The 18,538-nt window shown below is 50.4% G+C and overlaps 2 protein-coding genes across 2 annotated transcripts in view; one reads left to right on the top strand and one right to left on the bottom strand.

The window, feature by feature from the left end:
- The window catches only part of MARVELD3 (MARVEL domain containing 3), a 3,156-nt gene extending 1,380 nt beyond the window's left edge, over window positions 1-1,776 (bottom strand). The window contains exon 1 of the mRNA XM_010579681.1: window positions 1,757-1,776. Within this exon, the coding sequence (XP_010577983.1) occupies window positions 1,757-1,776 (20 nt within the window). The remainder of the gene's footprint in view (window positions 1-1,756) is intronic.
- Window positions 1,777-7,637: 5,861 nt separating this feature from the next.
- On the top strand, window positions 7,638-16,782 carry TAT (tyrosine aminotransferase). The gene is made up of 12 exons (XM_010579513.1): window positions 7,638-7,693; window positions 9,357-9,592; window positions 9,771-9,875; window positions 10,663-10,730; window positions 11,112-11,270; window positions 11,447-11,585; window positions 12,123-12,175; window positions 12,540-12,692; window positions 13,615-13,743; window positions 14,183-14,266; window positions 15,766-15,864; window positions 16,639-16,782. Exons 2-12 carry the CDS (start codon window positions 9,358-9,360, stop codon window positions 16,780-16,782), a joined length of 1,368 nt encoding a protein of 455 aa, XP_010577815.1. The 5' UTR covers window positions 7,638-7,693; window position 9,357.
- The last annotated feature ends 1,756 nt before the right edge of the window (window positions 16,783-18,538 follow it).

Genomic DNA, 18,538 nt, shown 5'->3' with positions numbered 1-18,538 from the left:
CGGGCCGCGGGGCGTTCGACGCGGAGCTAGTGCCGGCGCGGCGTGCGGTCGCACCGCGGGCTGGTGCGACCTCCGTCCCCTCCGCCCGGGGCTCGCCTCAGCCCTGGCGGGCTCCTCCCAAGGGCGGTGAACGGCGCCGGCCGTGGCCGGGCCCTGCCCCGCCCGAGGGAGGTGTTCGGAGGGCAGGTGGCGGGCCGCTCCCTTCGGCCCACGACGCCTGGTGGCGACAGGGTGCGGGAGTTCCCCAGCTGCCATACAGCAAGTGCTTGTTTGCACCGACTGGACACGGAGCACCGACTAGTCTTCCCAAGAGCCGCTTTTTCCTGTGCTGTGGGTTTTGGTGAAAGTGTTCTGCATTCAGCTCCTCCTGTCCCTCTGTTCCCTTCTCAAACCCAAGTCCCAGCCTTTTCAGTCTCTCCTGACACAGTAGTGGCACCATTCCCTTTGTTGTATCAGCTGCCCTTCTCTGGACCTTCCCTAACTCCCCTAAATCCATCGTGTGATGTGGTGACTAGACTCTATGCAGCACTCGAGACACGAGTGCACCAGGGGTTTGTATCACAGCAGAATGACTGCCTCTGCCTTGTCCTCTGCTTCTCCTGGCAACACATTGCGTTTTGTTTCTTCTCCAGCTGCCCAGGCATGCGGAGCCTGTGTCTCCAGAGGACCGTCATCAACACCTTGGGATCTGTCCTGCAGTGCGACTGCCAGGTTCCAGTTCAGCACTCTGCAGGTCACGTTCAGGTAGTTTTCTTTAGATGCGTTACCTTATATTTATCCATACAGAATCAAATAGACCTCTTCTGTGTCTGTTTGCTGGAGGCCACTTCAGACAATATGATGTGACCTTTTTATCAGCTGCCCCATTTCCGTGTACAATAATGTCCTGCTGCCCAGTGGGACTGGCTGCCATCCCATCCCAGGAGGCTGCTGAGCACAACCATCACCTTCCAGCAAAGGAGGCAATGAATTGTTCCTTTGTTTATTCGTGGTTGCTGGAGTGAAGGCAAGCGCCTAAGATCTCACCCATGCACAAATGTAAGAAGCATTTCCCAGGGCTGGTAAGGGCAGAGCTGCTTCAGGAAAGGCTGTGTGTCATGGGAAAAAAATAAACACCGAACAATTCAGAAACACAGAGGGAAGAGTAGAAAACTCCACAGCCAGAGTGAATGCTTTTATCCAGGAGTTTGACCAAATGCTGCCTGGAAAAGATTTAGCATTGCAGAGAAATACTTTAGTTGCATTTCAGGAAAACAGACTTTTAGGGAAACAGGGTTACACCATGAGGTCTCAGACATTGTCTGAATATGTGCCCCAAGAGGTCCAAATTTGTCACTAAGATGCAGAAACACATTTCCTCCATCTGTAAGATTGGCAGCAACAGAACAATTTCTTCACCTTTCTGTCCTTGCACGAGCAACAACAGCAACAACCCTAACAGATTGATACCATGAAAAGCCTATAAACTGCAGGACTTCTGCACCTCAGCACTGTAGGAAAACACTCTCCTCAACATTTTGCCTGACTCTATGAAGGACAGGAGATCTGAAAACTCATCTTAAAATTTACTTAGTTTGGGAAAGAGAAGCAAAACAAAAGAATTCTTTGTTCAACACCCAGTTCAGAGGGGACAGGTGCTGGATGATGATGATGACATAGGAAATGAGGACACCATAGGGAGCTTAGGATGAGGGCTCTGGAGAAAGTGCAGATGCTCAGCAGTGAGGCTGTTGCATGCACCTTTTGGTGTACATACGTTGCATCACTCATGTTCATGTGTCGGAACCCAGGCCTCCTTGCTGCCACGCATAGGATGAGCTCAAAAGCTCTAGCAACCCTTTGTATACTTCTAGGATCACGGGCAGTGCCATTTTGCGTAGCAGAGCTTCTAACTGCCATGAGAGGGACACGAACAACTAAGCTGAATAACTGTGGGTCACAAGAAGGGATGAAATAAGTGTTTCTTACACAGAGTGTTGCTGCTGGTCATCCAACAACCTGACCTGAAGCTTTCTTTGGAATTTGTGATGTGCTGGAATTACTTGTTCAAAGAGAGAGCTGGGAAGCACTGCTCTGTTGATTTGGTGATGCATTCAGTGTTTTACTAGAGTGTTTGCTGCCAACAAGTGAGGTACAAACTTCAGGTCATTGTAGAACTGAGTTGATCTTACTCCATTTCTGTTGCTATATCGAGAATTGTTAAAAAAATGCTTTGCATCACTCCTGCTCAAAGTACCACAGCTGAGCTTGGTCAGCGTCATCTTCTTGATTCCTATTCTCACTGCCACAAGTAGCAGTCAGCAGAAGACAGCAACAGGAAGCTGAGGACACCGATATTAATCTTCACCTCTGCTTTGGCTTCTCTTTAATTGTTTTTATTTTTGGCTCTTATGTTTCTGGCTGCTCCTGATGTCATTGCTGCACTAAGGGGAGGGAAGGGCCTGGCCTGGCTTGCCATGGGCCAAGAGCTCTGACCTGGTTCAGTGCCCTCCCTGGGAACTTGGAGGGCGAAGTGGAAGGAGCAAGTCATGAACTGCCTCATATTCCTCCAGTGTGAGGCAGCTGGGAGCTGCAGCACAATCACTGCTGAACACTACAGCCAAATTTATTGACTGTCCCACATAAATAAATAGTCACGGGAACAATGAGCGCAGCATGATGATGATGCAGCAGTGCTGCAGAAAAGAACTGGAGGTTATTGTGAATGATAAACTGAACTCAAGTCCACAATGTCATCCTGTTGCGAAAAAAACTAACATTGCTAGGGTGTATAAACAGGAATGTCACATGTAGGACACGTGAAGAAATTCTTCTGCCCCGTGCTTCAGCACTGGTTAGGCCTTCAGTCTTGCACACTGTGTTTCCAGAGACAAGTACATCAGCTGGAGGGGATCCAGAGGAAAACAAAAGAAAGCTCTAGAAATACAACCTGTGAGAAAAAGATTGATCTCAGTCTTCTCATTTGACACAACAGGTGTCTGTTAACAACTTGCACACTTGTTAATAGGGAGATCTCTTAACAACTTGCAAACTTGTAAAAAAACTGCTGTCAAGAGGAGGGGAATATTTTGTTCTCCCTATCTGCTGTTGGCTTGGTCAGCAAGCAGCGAGCTTAGCTTGAAGCAAAAAGGATATGATTTAGGCACTCCCAAAAGAACACAATACTTATTCCACAGACACGGAGTCCACCACTTTGTAAGGAGAGGAGCAGCTGCTGCTGGAGCAGATTGGTTGGGCAGATGGTGGCTTTCCATCACAGGGGTTCAAATTCAGTCATGAGTGGGGCTGGTTTGTCTGTGCTCTGAGAGAAGGGGGTGCCTGGTGCTGCCCACCCCACGCACTGCAAGCTCATGGTGTTGCCTTGCCCCACAAAGCCACTGTGCCCCTTTCCATCCCATCCCCATTGGCTGGTCACTGTCCCTGTGGCTTCAAGGCCATCAAGGGGGCAGCTGCCACAACAAAGCGTGCAAAAGCTCAAGTCTCTGAAGTCCTAACTCAAACACAGGGTATGCACTTACATAATGTTTACCTGGATGTAAGCAAAACACAAGGCTGGACAAGGTGTTTCTCTTCACTGTGCCTGTACCCAGGAGCCACTAACACTCACACTTTGTGGAGCATTCCTCTCAGCATCTGTAACAGGGCTTGCAAGTCTTTCATTGTGGCTGTTGGGCCTGTAGCTCACCAGTGCTTCCAACTCTCCATGAACCTGGAGTGCACTCTGTGTCTCTCAGCATGCCTACAAGGGACTTGGTGCCCAGGCTGAGCGTGCAAGGGCCCTGATAGCTGCTGGACTCCTTCCCCTCCCCAGTGCTGCAACGGTCCGTGGCTGGGAAGAGCAATCTGGATTGCCCAGCACAGCTGGTATCAAGTTGCAGCACTGCATTTGCAGACACTGGGATTGTGGGAGGCCCACAGGATGCCATGGTCATGAAAGCATTTGGTTTTTACATTCCCTAGTTTCCCTGACGGAGGGAAATTGCAACTGTAGGAGGTAGGACTCATTAAGGCAGGTGTATTAAAGCAGCTGTTTTCAGCCTGGCCCAGGGCCTGCAGAAGAGAGCTCTACCAGGAGCCTCAGTGATACCAGAGTATCACTGTCCCTACTGCAACGCCCTGCATTCATGCACGGTGTGAACCACCTTGTTGCACTTTCAAAAGAAGTGCAGAGATCAGACAGGCCCCAGGTGCCAGTGCTCCCCTTTCCAAAGCCCAGCTCACATAGCTGGCAAGAGCACCCCGCAAACTGCTTGCTGTACACAGGCTACTTTTCCAGAATGAGGCTTCTCTAGCTAGACTCTGCAATTTGCCTTTTAATGTCTTTCCTGTTTTCATTTCTGAGATCAAATCAAAATTGATCCTAAGTACAGGCAGATAGATAAAGTAGCTACTGTATATTTTTGAGTCACTTGGTTACTGGCTTTGAGTCCCTCTTCTGTGGGTTGTGTCATCTTCCTGGCTCTTAAACACAATGTTTGCACGGCTTTGTAGAATCTAGCTGGGGGCTTTTTTTTGAGCTTTCTGCTCTGATTGTGCAAAGAGATAAGAGGTGCTATGCTCGATTTCAAGTGAATGCTGGGCAATGAAGATTGCTGGAGGCACAACCATCATTGCAGTTTCATCAGAGACTCATACAGATATATGTAGGTTTGGCACAGCAGTCCCGTCCACACCACCAGGCAGATTTAACTGTGAAGATGTGCATTTTCAGAGTGCCCATGTGACCTGACCTGTAACAGACAAGGTTTGTCCCTTGCATTTCAGACCTGCTGCAGTGTTATAGAGATAAGTATGCTGTGGGAATCCATAAACAGTCACAAAATTAATGAGACCCAAGGAGGCTTCATGGCTGTTTGCTCATCTAAATGAGAGATTAACAATAAATTGATTAAAAAAGAAAAAGGAAAAAAAAAATCACATATTTGGTTATTAAAAGCTGATTCAACTGGAAATGCAGAGACCAAACAGGGATTAGGTCACACGCATATTTGTGGATACCAGCCCTGAACTGGTTGGGGCTGTACCAGTGTCAGAAAGGAGCAGACGGAAACTGCTGAAAATAAAAGCAAAATGTGAGGCAGTAACTAGTAAAGTTATTTGCTATTGACCTTGGTGGATTTTTGTGCAGAGTATCAGTTGGATGTCTGTCCCTGTAGCAGCACACCCTGAATGGGGGTGCAGGGCATATGGGCAAAACTTTACTGGTGCATGTCCTACCTGCAGCGTGACAGAGACACAGGTTTGTCAGTTCAGTGACGCCTGAGCCTGTGCTCCACTCAAGCAGCCATTTGTCAGTCCTGCTTTGTAACTGTGGCTGGTACTGGAAGAGGGAACTGCTTGCTCTTGCTGGCTTGGCCTCTGTTCAGAGAAACGGGACTCTGGGCCATCCCGGTATCAGAGCAAGGCAGTACTAAAAAGCATTGAAGCCATCACCAGTTTCTCCTTCCCCTAGGAAGAGACAAAAATTGCTCAAGCTACACAAGAAAGAAGGAGCTGAAGAGATATGCAACAAGATACCTGTGGGGGAGAGCCACTGACGTAGAGGAGCAAACTGCAGGGGGGAGGCTAGTCAGGACTAGTGGGGTACAGAAGTCCTGACAGTCAAGACAGCCAGCAGCCTTGCTGGCAGAAATGCATCCTGCAGGGTATGGCCACCTCTTTCACAGCACAATACAAGGGGTGTCTTGGCCATAGTTGTAGAATATGAAGTGCTGAGCTGTGAGCTCATGCTTCAGCCCCGGGAGGCTCTGTGCACCACAAGGTGGTGGGGGGCTGCAGACCCCATGTGAGTGCATCCAGAGAAGGACTGGAGTCATGCAGAGAGAGGAGAAAGGCATAGCAATAGCAGGAGAAACCACTGACCCCGTTGTACGCCACTGTCCTCGCCCTGCTTCTGCCCAGGTCCTCAGCCTTATGTAAGTGGGTCTACTTATGTCTCCAGAGCCGCATTTTTTTTCCCCTCTTGGCAGCAGGCTTCCACTGTGCCCTCCCCTGAACCCCACTGCTGTGTGCAGTATTATGGGTAGAGCTCTGGTTGCGTCAACTTCAGGGTTGTTGCTAGGCAGAACATGCAGCATCGTCCTTGAGGCCTCACAGTTAACCCTGGCAGGGCTGCAGCATGGCAAGACATGGGGCCAGCTGGGCTAAGTGAGACAATAACCCATATGTGCTTGGAGAGGGTCTGCATGAACTTCTGAAGGTCAATCATGTCAGGCTTCAGTAAAAAGAAGAGAGAAAATAGTCTGGAACGGTGCAGCTCTCAGCAGAGTCCAAGCAGTTTCAATACAAGACATTTCTCTGTGGAGTCGTCCTGGTTTCAGGAGTGTTTTTGAAAGGTGCTATTCCTTGTCCAAAGCTACTGTGAGAGGCCTGCCAGCCAGTCTGGAGGTGAGGACCCTGGCCGGACCCTCTGGTTGCACCCTACCACCTCCCAGCCTGCCTCCAGCCTCGAGTCCCTGGCCCCCACTGTGGCCTCAGCAGTGCCCATTGCAGCACTGTGGTCAATGGCAGGCCATGACTCCCCAGCAGCATCACCCCAGCCCCAACACTGAGGGAAAGAGCCACTGCTTGTGCATGGGGAGGTGCAGCCCTATTGCTGGTGGTGTAGTGAGCATGGGTTGAGTGCAAGTGGTCCCTCCTCCTCCCACACAGGAGCAGGTGTAAACAGGCAAAAATCACAGTGAATGCTGGCCTCTGCAATGAAGACGTCAACAGTCTGGGTGCAAGAAGATTCGCAGGATCCCTCTTGTCCCTGAGCCACTCTTTGATCTCCAGCCATTTGCTGCCAAGGCAGGAAGGGAAGGCCTGGAGCAGCCCTTGGAAGACAGGGAGGGTGCAGATGCCTCTCATTTATCCCAGGCCTGCAGGAGTCAAGGGACAGGAAGGCATAGATTTCACATCACTTAGCAAAAAAGGGCCTTCTGGGAATGGTGTCATCTGTGCTTTGCAATATCATCAGAGCGGGAAGAATTGCATCATTTCTGATGAATTGCCAAAATTATGAGTTTGCTTGGGCCTTGCAGTGACAAAAAAAAACCCAAAAAACCCAACCCAAACCCTAAACCTATGGCAACTTGAGCTTCCTTTAACCCTTCAGGTCCTGGTGCCTCCAAGACACCAGCTAGGGAAGTGCCTGCCTCCCTTCAGCCTATGGAGGAAGATGTCTCCCGATTGTAATGATGCCACAAACTGTCCTTTCTCAGCTGGTGCACTGGGAGCCCAGAGCGTTTGAGGTCAGGACAGACTGATGCTTTCCACAGGCTTTGGGGTCCATCAATCCACTCTTGGTGCGTTACAAGGTGCTAGGGCTGGACTACCTGGACTCTGTGCAGATTTGCTCCCCACAGTCTTTGAGGGCTGAGGGAAGTGATGCCAAAGGGTGACAGCCCAGGGCCTCCAGGAAGCCAAGCTGTGTCCCTCTGTAGGCTGCCCCCAGAAAGAGTTAATGTGCAGGCATGTTCCAGCTGTTTGAAGTTAACACAGTTGCAATGGGGAGGAGAGGGCGTTTTTGGGTGGGGAGAGCAGCCCTCTCTGTGAGCCAATCCCTAAACAATTCAGTCCCAACGCCCAGTTTTGGGGCTTATTTCACGGGCATGAATTTGCAGGAAGTTCTTCTCAAGGGGATTTATCCTGGATGAAAAGTAGGGACTGGACCCCCAAGCTTGTTGGTGTCTTCCTCTCTGTGCTGTAGAAGGTAAAGTGCTATGCTCTAGTACCTTGCTTCTTTCAGGGGGAGAAGTGGGGAGAGCTTTCCTGGCTGCCTACATTGAAGGTATCTATTGTGCCTGTGTCTGTAGCTCCCCTTTGCATGAGAACCATGTTGCAGAGTGGTGTGAAGGCTCCACTGGGATAGACTCTGCACTGTGCATTTGGGACTCAGCCCTGCTGTTGAACTGAGATATATGGCTCATTTCTCTACTCAGTTTTTATGTAGCCTGGCTGCATGTTTCTTCAGCTGCCTTTCTTTTGGTAGAAAGGAGACCCAGAAGGTATTAGCAGCAGAGAAGCTTAAGTCTTGCTTTGTGACCCTGTTAGATCAGCCTGAGTTGCTGTAAACAGGCTAATGAGGCACTGCTGGCAGAGTAACTGCAGCAGCATGGGGCATCTCTAGGTGCAAATTTCACTGAAGCAGTGAGAAGTTTGTTCAGATGGCAAATCCTGCCTGAACCAGGCAATACTACAACCCTTCCAGCTCAGTCTCTGCAGCAAGGAAGGGGTACCTGTGTTGTGAATATCTGCGAGCATGGAGCTAAGTCATTACCATTAAGAAAGGGCCACTGTTCACTGAATTGCCTTTCAGTGGAGTAGAGAAATAGGGCAGTACAGAGAGCATAAGCAGTTTGTGGCAGGATTACAAGATAGTGTGCCAGTATCAGCAATAACAGGCTTGCTGGCTCAGGAGGTCTCTGCCTGTCCTGTGCCCTATTCCTAACATTCTGCAGGTGGAAAGCCCAGAGTCAGCAGCAGTTCATAAGTAAGGCTTTTGCTGGCTGGGTCTGGCTTGTCCTCCGGGTATACGTGCTGGGGTGCGTGGGTCACTTTTGTGTGTGTTTTTGGGCCTAGAAGGCACCTGTTCCTCTGCTATGCCTTGCTTGTTACCCAGCCTTGAGCAAGACTACAGGCCCTTTGCTTAGGGTAGTGCCACCTCCCTGATTTTCCTCTTGGCTGTACCAGTCTTGCTCCATTTTCTAAGCACTGCCTTTTGATCTAGGGTCTCTGGGCTGGGCTGTTGCTCTGCTGACAGAGGCAAGTGTCTGTAACCTATATGCTGCCACTGCACAGGGCATCCTGATAACGTTGGACCAGAACTACCTTTTTGGCATCTGAGATCTGATTTAAACAGTGCTGTGTTTCTGTCTACAGACTGGAGGGACTTTCTGGATGTGAATACACACAGTGGGCTGATCCTTGTGGTTGCAGCTTGAGGTGTGCAAGTTGATAGCTGGGGAAGGAGGGGGGTGTCCTAGCTCTGACCTTCTGTCAGTGGAACATTGAATCTGCAGTCAAGCAGTGACTACAACATGCTGCTAACTCTTGACTGCTGGCTTTAGCAGGGCCTGCTCCTCCTCAGCACAGCAAGTCCATGCTAGGCAGTGGTGCAGCTAGCACAGAGACGTGCCTTTATCTTTCCCACTGCATTGTGCTCTCACTTATGTCTGGGGTTTCACTCCATCCTGGCCCTGAATACAGCCCTACTTGCTGCTGCTGACTGAGTTGTCATAGGCAGTAGGTAGGGTCTACAGATTTCAGAAGTTTTACTTCCGGAGAGTCATGGTCTGTGTCCCCAAACAGCAGATCCCTTGTTTGGCATATGTTAACTAAGCCCAGGAAATCCACTTCACACTGACAGCTCTCAGGATGGACTCATACCTGATCCAAGTGAATGGCCACGGAGATCATGCCCCTATGCTGGATGTTCATCTCAAGACCAATAGGAACAGTATGTCGCTGGGGAAGGTGAAGGGCCGGAAGCCAAGATGGGCTGTCAGAGCTTCTGAAATGTCAAAGAAGACTTTCAATCCTGTCCGAGCCATCGTAGACAGCATGAAGGTGGAGCCCAACCCAAAGAAAGCTATGATCTCCTTGTCCTTAGGTGAGTGTAGTGCTGTGGCTGAAGCCTCCAGGCAGTGGGGTCAACTGTGTGGCTGGCAGATTGCAGGGCTCTGAAGCACAAAGCTTGTGCAAACACCCAGGGATAGGCCAGACAACCACACAGCACTGTGCCTGTCACAGATCAGTGAGAACTTTACTATTTTTCAATCTTTGAAAAGGAGACCCGACGGTCTTTGGAAACCTTCCCACAAATGATGAGGTCACGCAGGCTGTGAAGGAGGTTTTGGACTCAGGACGTTACAACGGTTATGCTCCATCTGTTGGTAAGTTGACAAATCTCTTCCTGTGAGAGTAGGATGAAGGCATGTGCCAGCTCCTACCCCACAGCAGGTATATGGAGCCCACAGGCATCTTTCCAGCAGCACCCTGCAGCTGCCCTCACCAACAGTCTGATGAGCATACAAGCATGTGTATCCCCTGGATACACCTGAGTGCCCTTCCCTGCAGGATCTGTTTGAGGCCCAGAGCCTCCTGCAGAAGCCATGTTTGCTTCCCCCAGTCATTAGAGCAGGGCTCAAGACTGTGTCTCCCTGCCATGGGTTGCAGCCGAGTTCCTTTCTGATCTGCCTTGGCCAGGGCTCCCTCTGGGCTCCCTGACTTCACAGACAATATGAGCCTTGTTTGCAGTTAGTGCAAGAAGCATGCATAGAGCATGCCTGCCTCACAGGACACTCCATGTGACGACAGGGAGGGCTGCCCCTGTGCCATCACTAAACAATGAAGGCTGTGCAATAGCACCTGGCCTCCTGCTGGGTCAGAGCAGCTCCCTGGCTACCCTCCACCCTGCCCCTGTCAAGTTCTGTGTCCAGGACATGCTGGGGCCAGAGCCTGCCTCCCTGCCCAGGGTCTGTCCCTGCTCTTGGCCTGCCTGGCCCAGCCTATGGGCTGCACGGTGCTTGGCCTGAGGCAGGACAGTCTCTGCCACCTTGGGACAGTGTCGCTGACAAATGGACTTCTGCCAGCTGGGCAGCAGCTGTGAGCCTTGTACTGGCAAGAAAAAGGAAACAGTCTGTAAAAACCTCCCTTCCATGTTTGGCTCTTCTTTCCCAGGCTACCAGTCCTGCCGGGAAGCAGTGGCCGCATACTACAACTGCCCAGAGGCACCACTGGAGGCCCAGGTACTGATGCCCAGCTGAGGCACTCCCGCTGCAGCGCAGGCAGGGTGCTGCTGCCTGTGCCTACACCACACGGCATGGGGGCCCTGCCCCAGCTCTCTCCTTCCCCTGCCCAGCTGTGGGACTGAAGGCTAGCCCATGACCTTGGCCCACAGCAGCCTCTTGCTGCTCTCATTCCCTGCCCTGAGCCCTTTTCCTCCAGCCTCCTCAGGAGGAGGCTGAGCTCTCCAGCTGTTGGAGGTTTCCTGCTTTCAGTCAGGCTCTGGACTTGTCTCTTGCTGAGAAGCTCTAACCTGGCAGAGCCTGGGCATTATGTCACTCCTACGTGGCTGGGGCACTTCAGAGTGGCTGTGCTTTCTGCTGACTCCTCTGTGCTCTTGGTAGGATGTCATCTTAACGAGCGGCTGCAGTCAGGCCATAGAGCTTGCCTTGGCAGTGCTGGCCAACCCAGGCCAGAACATCCTGGTGCCACGACCTGGCTTCTCCCTCTACAAGACTCTGGCATTGTCTATGGGGATTGAGGTCAAACTCTACAACCTCTTGGTAAGTGGTGGCAGGCCTGGAAGGGGCAGCCATGACACTTCTGTCTCAAAAACCCTGGTCCTGCCTGGGAAGTGGGTGAAGAGGACCTGAGCAACCCCGGTCACCCTGTCACACCTCACCCTGTGTGGCAAGTACAGTTCCTCAGCTGTTACTTCCCCTTCTTTTCACTTTACTAGCCAGAGAAGGCCTGGGAAATTGATTTGAAGCACTTGGAGTCTCTGGTGGATGAGAAGACAGCTTGCCTTATTGTGAACAACCCGTCGAACCCCTGTGGCTCTGTGTTCAGCAAGAGCCACCTCCAGAAGATCCTGGCAGGTGAGCCTGCTTGTGTGTATCTAGGGCATGGCTGCAGTCTAGTATCTGCCCACGTTGCCTATGTCTCGATTACTGCAGCACCATGGGCCCAGGGCTTTGCTTCTCTCCTCATGACTAACTCCAGCTCAGGAAGCAGGGCTTGCTCAGTGTGAAGGTGTTGCCCTATCTGGGCAAGAACATGCAGAGGCTGTGTCTTGCTCTTCCTCAAACACTCTGTGTGGCTTGGACTGCTCATTTCTTCACTCTGGCTCTGCAGAGGGAGTGTTCACAGGGAGCCCTACGCTTCCTGAGCCCTGGCCTGTCAGTGGGAGGGCTGTGCTGCCTGCCCCCCCCAAGGTGAGCGCAGAACTAGGCTCAGCCAGGGCAGGGATCTCCAATGCTTGGACTCTCCGAATGAACAGTCTGTAGGAGGAAGATCGGGACCCTCTGCCCTGGGACAGAGCTTCCCTCGGAGCCCTGCCAGGCCCTGCAGCAAAGGGCGAGTCTGCTCCCATGGAGGATGCAGGGTGGCCAAGCTGAATATCCTCTCTCCTACAGTGGCATCAAGACAGTGTGTGCCCATCCTTGCTGACGAGATTTATGGAGACATGGTGAGTGTCAGTTGCAGTTCTTTGCACCCTCATGCTGCCTGTCTTTTCTGATGCACTTACCCTTTGGCTGTGGCAGCCAGGTCTCTAGAGGTGAGTGACAGCTCTACTCCCCTCTGCTGTGTCTGGGTCCATGCCTAGAGCTCCCAGCCCTCTGGTTTGCAGTCCTGGAGCTCATGTCCAGCTCCTTTCCTCTTCCCAAACAGAATTGCACTTACCATGTTCATACCTTGAAGCTGGGAGCTTTCACCATCAATTTCGCATCACTTCCCTGACTGCCTTCTTGTTGTGCCTCATGCACACCTCATGCACACACAGCTCTCACAATAAGAGGCGGGGACAGCCCTAACACAGCCTCCTGTCACAGGTGTTTGCTGACTGCAAATATGAACCCATTGCAACTCTCAGCACCAGTGTGCCAATCTTGTCCTGTGGTGGCCTGGCAAAGCGGTGGCTAGTCCCTGGCTGGCGGATGGGCTGGATCCTAATTCATGACAGGAGAGACATCTTTGGTAATGAGGTGAGAACCGCTGAGTGTTGCTGTCATGGCAACAGCCCTGCAGTGTCTTCAGTGTGTGGATCACCAGGGGTTTAACTGATACAGGCAGGCATGCACTACTCTTCTGCTCTCACAAGGATGCCACCCAATTGCTTACATGCTTTTCTGCACCTCTAGGCTTTTCATGTCCCTTCCTTACTCCATCTGCTCCCATACATGACCTTCTACCCACATTTACACTGTAACACACTCCTTGTTTCTGCTGCTCTTTCATAGATGCCTTGTCCTTTTTGTATGCTTCTAATTACTTCTCTTCTCAAATAGCTCCAGTGAAGGTATACTGAAGGTATTGCATGGCTTATCCAGCATGTGGACTCCATGTGTGGTCTCTGTGTACTCTTATATGGTTTCTTTTAAAAGTAAGAGCAAAGCATCTTGCAGTGCTGCCAGTGTTTTATCTGGCTATTTGTTCAGCTGTGTTACAAGAACAACCATCTACTGCAATGACCCTTCCACCTAGAGGGCTTCCTGCAGAGGAAGAGGGAGAAGAGAGGACCAACTGAGTGAGCAGAAGAGCTAATGTTAGTTGTCCCTACCTGGCTTTGAAAGCGTGGATTGTGGGTCCAAACTTAAGGGAAATGCAAAGTGGTATTTGGAACAGCTCTGGCTTTATTTGTATTAGCTATATTCCAGCCTGATTTGAGTCAGATTGGGAAGCTCCAAAGGTTGTCTCTGTTGGCATTACAGTATGCAACTGAGAATGACACTGTAAATAGTCTGTGAATACCTGGCATATAGTCAAGCAAATGTTCTTTAGTACTCTGTATGCTCACTGAAGAGAGGGGTGTGAACAGCTGTAGAAATATGGAGAGTAGGCCTTGGAGGTGTCCCTTTCCTTCAGGGAAGCACAGTCTGAGCTGCAAATATCACCATCTTTTTTAAGATCAGGGATGGCCTTCTAAGACTGAGTCAAAGGATCCTAGGACCCTGTACAATTGTCCAAGGAGCACTGGAACGCATCTTGCACCGAACACCCCCCGAGTTCTACCACAACACCCTCAGCATCCTCAAGGTAAACAGGCTGTAACAGGTCAGTACAGTTTGTTCATGGATTGTTTGGAGGGAGTTATATCTCTCTAGCTCATCATCCCTCCCCACCCTGCTTCAAGGTGCAGTTCTGTCTGTGACTAGGAGAGCCCAACGAATCCAACTCCAGCAGGAGACGTGGTAACTGGGGCAGAAATATTGGCTATGATAAGTTTCAGGTAGCCCAGTCCTGCAGCTGGAGCTGGTGACCCAGGGGATGGGTTATTTGGCACTGACCTGCTGACCTCAGCTCAGTCATACCTGATGCACTCAAGGCCATGATCACCCATGCTGTTTGCATTCATTGTCCCTTTATTTGCAGTGGGCAAACCTGTTTATAGTCCTGGTCCAGAGCTTGGCTTCCATTCGCTGAGCTGCTTCCTGGAATTTCTCCTGTTTTGAAATTTCTTCTTTCTGCTTTTCAGTCCAATGCTGACCTTTGTTATGCTGCCTTATCAGCTATCCCTGGCCTACAGCCTGTCCGGCCAGCGGGAGCCATGTACCTCATGGTAAGTGAGGAGAGTGACATGCCATTTCCAGATCATCAACGCTCGCACTAGGTCTCATTGCCAGTGCTTGTCAGTGGTTTCAGATTGGTGCTTGGCACCAGGTCTCTGTTACCGTGTATTTTCACATTGCCCTGTGCAGTAGATATATCCCTTGGTCACTTTAGAAGGCCAGAACACGTCGTTCACTTCTCACATAGCACAGGCTGATACATTTCATCCACTTGCTCCTGCACAGAACTCAATGGCTTGTACTTTGCAAGACAATATTGTTTTACCTGGATTTGAAGCCAGCTGGTAATGGGAAGCCCCTATACTACAAGCCAGACTATCATACCTCCTGTTGAATATGTAGCCTTCTTCCTACTAGCCTGTCTGTCTTCTGGCTATGCTGTTGCCTCTTTTTCTGCATTTTTCCATACCTGTTTTTTTTGTGTTTTTTTTTAAACTTTTTATGATGTAGTGCAGTTTCCTTTTTCATCTCAACAAGCTCAATTGAGACATTTAAGTCTCTTAAGTTTAACACATTTTTAATCTTTTTTTTTTGTCTCGTACTGTCGCCAGTTTTTCATCAGGTTTTAAAAATGTGGACCCAGAACTGGCGAATACTGCAATAACAGTCTTACTCATGTTCTATAGATAAGTCTTTATCAGCTGACCCTGTTTTGCATCTTACTGATAGCTACACACATCATTCTGCCTATGCTCTTTGCATAGAGGCATAGTTCTAAGATTCTTTCACACCTATTGTATTTCTGCAGTATCTGAACATTTATTTCAAATTTAATCATTTGGTAAAACTTTTCTTCCACTGGCTTTTTCAGAACTTCTGCATGCAAATTATCTCTCACCTGGTTTGTTTAAGAATATTTTAATGAGATGTTTTAAATAATCTTTGGCTATAAACAAATGGCTAGGATATCACTGTCTTTATGTGATAAAGGGACAGCCTCCTTCTTTCCAAATACAGGACAGAAATATTTATTGAAGACTTAAGGATTTCTGTGTCATTTTACCAGTTATATCATCCTACAAGGATCTGTTTTGTTTGTGATATTCTAGACCTTGCTATCTTTCTTTTTTTTTCTTTTTTTTTAAACCAAAACATTAGTTTGGGTTTTTCTGACCGCATGGATTTTTTTCCGTGACAGAATTATTAATGCATATTGACTACAGTTATCTCCCAAGCTCTTTTTTAATACCAGATTTATTCCTTTTCACTTCTAATTGGTTACTGTATCTTTGTGATCGGTTTTTTTACTAAAGTTGTCCTTAACTGAAATTCCAGCTTTAGGTAGTTAATGACTACTTCTTAATGAAGCCCCAATTTTCATTTATATGTTTCTGTTTGTGTCTTACATTCCAGTCAGCCCAAATCACGAGCAAAAATTGAGGGCAGACAGCTGCACTTGACTGGGAAGTTGTTGGGCCATGTGGGTAAGCAGGGACACTGCAGATAGTTTTGGTACCCTTGGTTGCTATGTTACATCCCTCTGCTGCAGGTTGAGATTGAGATGGAGCATTTCCCTGAGTTTGAAAATGATGTGGAGTTCACTGAGCGACTCATCTCGGAGCAGTCTGTGTTCTGCCTGCCAGCCACGGTGAGCCTAACGCTGAAAGCCCCAGGGAGCTGTGGGGCCAAAGCATGGGGAAGGAAGCAACAGGGCTTTGCAGCTCTGAGCTCTGGGGACAGGTTGGGAGTTGTGTGTGCAGTGTCCATGGTCTGTAATGGTGTGTATGTGCTGGCTGCGAGCTCCAAGCGCTGTGTGTAGGGATGGGGACTGGCAGCCTCTGGCTGACTAACAGCCCTTGGTCAGGCTGCCAACATCTTCCCAGCTCTAGGCTTGCTCTGCATTTCTCAAGTTGGCAGAGCTGTATCCCTGAATGCTATGTACCCCCACACCTCCTTGCCGAAGCTGCTCTCTCGGAGGCTTGGGACTGCTCCAACCTACGTTTCTTTCTTCACCCTGTTTCCAGTCCCCCACCCCGTAGGCACAGGGATGGACTACAGGCTGAGAACATCTATGCCCTGTGCCCACCTCCTTCCAGCTCCACTTGCAGCATTAAATACAGACTGGGCCTTGGACACTCTCCAGCCCTGTCCTTCCCTAGCTCCTTCCAGCCCATTTCCTGGGTCCTGCATAGTCCATACAGAGTCCTTTGGCCTGTCACCCTCACAGCATCACATCTATACAGATAGAGATGGGAGATTTGCTTGGAGCAGAAAAAACAGTCTCAGTACCTAGCCCTGCTGTCCTCAAGTCTGTCCTACACTGACCATTTTCACTTGCTGATGCAGTACATGGCCCCAAGGCAGGGCTCAAACGACAGTGCTATGCCAGGTAATCTGCCAGCTTCATCTTTTCTCATTTCAGTGCTTTGAGTACCCAAACTTCTTCCGTGTGGTGATCACTGTGCCTGAGGAGATGATCTTGGAGGCCTGCAGTCGCATTCAGGAGTTCTGTGAGATGCACTACCAGGGTGCTGAGGGGGCCCAGGATCTGGAGTGTGACAAGTAGCCACAGCTGATCTCCTCCCTCTGCCAGGCTAGACCTTGTGTGAGGCAGCAGCTAGGCAGGCAGGGCTGCTTCCAGCCAGCCCCACATCCCCCTGCCTGCAAGCAGCTGCTGTCCTACTGCTTCACTTTTTGTGCTCCACAGACCCCTCAGCACTATGGGAAGAAGCAGCCACTTCTCTTTCCTCCACTACTGCAGCTTGCACACCCTCTGGCATCCAGTGCTCGTAGTCTCCATATACTCTTCATGTGTACCCTGTGTTGGACTGTGCTGCCTGCAAACCAGCTGCAGGCAGGGGCATGTGGCTGCTCCTGTGCCAGGCCCCATGTGGCCAGTAGCTCCTGTGCTGGCTGCACTTCCCCTTGGGGACAGGAGAAGGCAACTGTCTCGGAGCACAAGAGAAAAGTACCCACATCTCACTTACCTGTTGTTACCTTAGGAGGCCAGAGCTCTTTATACCAAGCCCTTTGTGTGACAAAGGGAGTAAGTTATTGTGACTTTTTTTATTAATAAACATTCTGACGTGCCCGTCCCTGCACTGTGCTCCTGTTGTGCCAGGTCTCTCTTGGCTGCTGTGTGGGTCACCCTCGCTCAGACCATGGTGCTGCAGTGCCCTGGACCTGCCTCTGCCTTGCAGCTGGCTGCCCGGGCCCTGCCCTGTCACCAGCAGGGGCATGGTGAGAGCGCTTCAGACCCCAAAGGCACCCAACCAGGCCCTGAGGGCAGGATGGGCCCTGCAAGCCTGGCACAGGCGAGAGCTGGCCACTCCTGCCCTGCTGATGCCAGAGGCTTGCTGTGGTGGCCTGGCCCTTCCCCACAGAACAGCTGGGTGTGCACCTGCCCATTGGCCCTCACAGCCTCTCCCCCTCACCCTACAGCTGGTGCCTGCTGCTGCCGGGAGGCACTGCCCCTGGACTGGTGCCAGCTATGCCAGGTGCTGGTGCCTAACCATTAAAGGCTGGGGCAGCTGGGAATTTCCTGCTGCAGCGGTGAAGAAGGGGGTGGCACCTCATGAAATGCTTGTACTGTACAGGGTGTTCGTGACACGCCAGCAGTGCCAGGGCTACTGATTGCTGAATACATCAGCTCCATAAAGGAATAAGGAACTGGTGGCCCAGTGTCTGTCTGCTCATGTGGTGGAAACAGGAGTGCCTGTGCGGTCGAGAGATGATAACGCCCATAGGACCACCTGTTCTGGTGAGCTCTTCAGGGGCTCGGGGAGCTATTTCTGAAACTGATGGAGGGGTGACTTGTGGAGTTGCCTCATGTTGTCGCCTACAGCTCTGTTCACCTGTCCTCCTGCAGAATTGGGATTCATAGGTCAACCCTGCCTCCCCAATGATGCAGAAAGTGAGCTAGCTCTAGATTACACACTGCCAGACCTCCTGCCAGGTTCTGCAGACATCTCGTTGCCTCGCCTTCCCCTGCCCAGGACAAAGTCTGGGTACCAGTACTCCAGTAGAGGGGAGGTATCTATATGAGAAAGATAGCAGTCTATGAAAAGATCATCAATACATCAGCTGAGTGTCCATGCTACATCCTTTCCCTTCAAAGAAAGCAATTCCAGAACAAAAACAGAGAGAAGCTGGGGTTATGGGTGAGTAGTAAATGGCTTCAGAGATTTCATGCTATTAGACCTCCAAATAGAGCCAAATAATCTGAGCAGCTTAAGACAAAACATTGACAAATAATAAGTAGGGTGGTGTGCGAGGGGTCTGTTGGGCCTGGAGACCTTTACAGCATGATGCTGCTGCATTGT

This window comes from Haliaeetus leucocephalus, unplaced genomic scaffold (genome assembly GCF_000737465.1).
Source record: "Haliaeetus leucocephalus isolate CR32 unplaced genomic scaffold, Haliaeetus_leucocephalus-4.0 Scaffold668, whole genome shotgun sequence".
NCBI classification, from domain to species: domain Eukaryota; kingdom Metazoa; phylum Chordata; class Aves; order Accipitriformes; family Accipitridae; genus Haliaeetus; species Haliaeetus leucocephalus.
The sequence above is the reverse complement of the archived record's forward strand: the minus strand, read 5'-3'. Positions and strand labels throughout refer to the sequence as shown.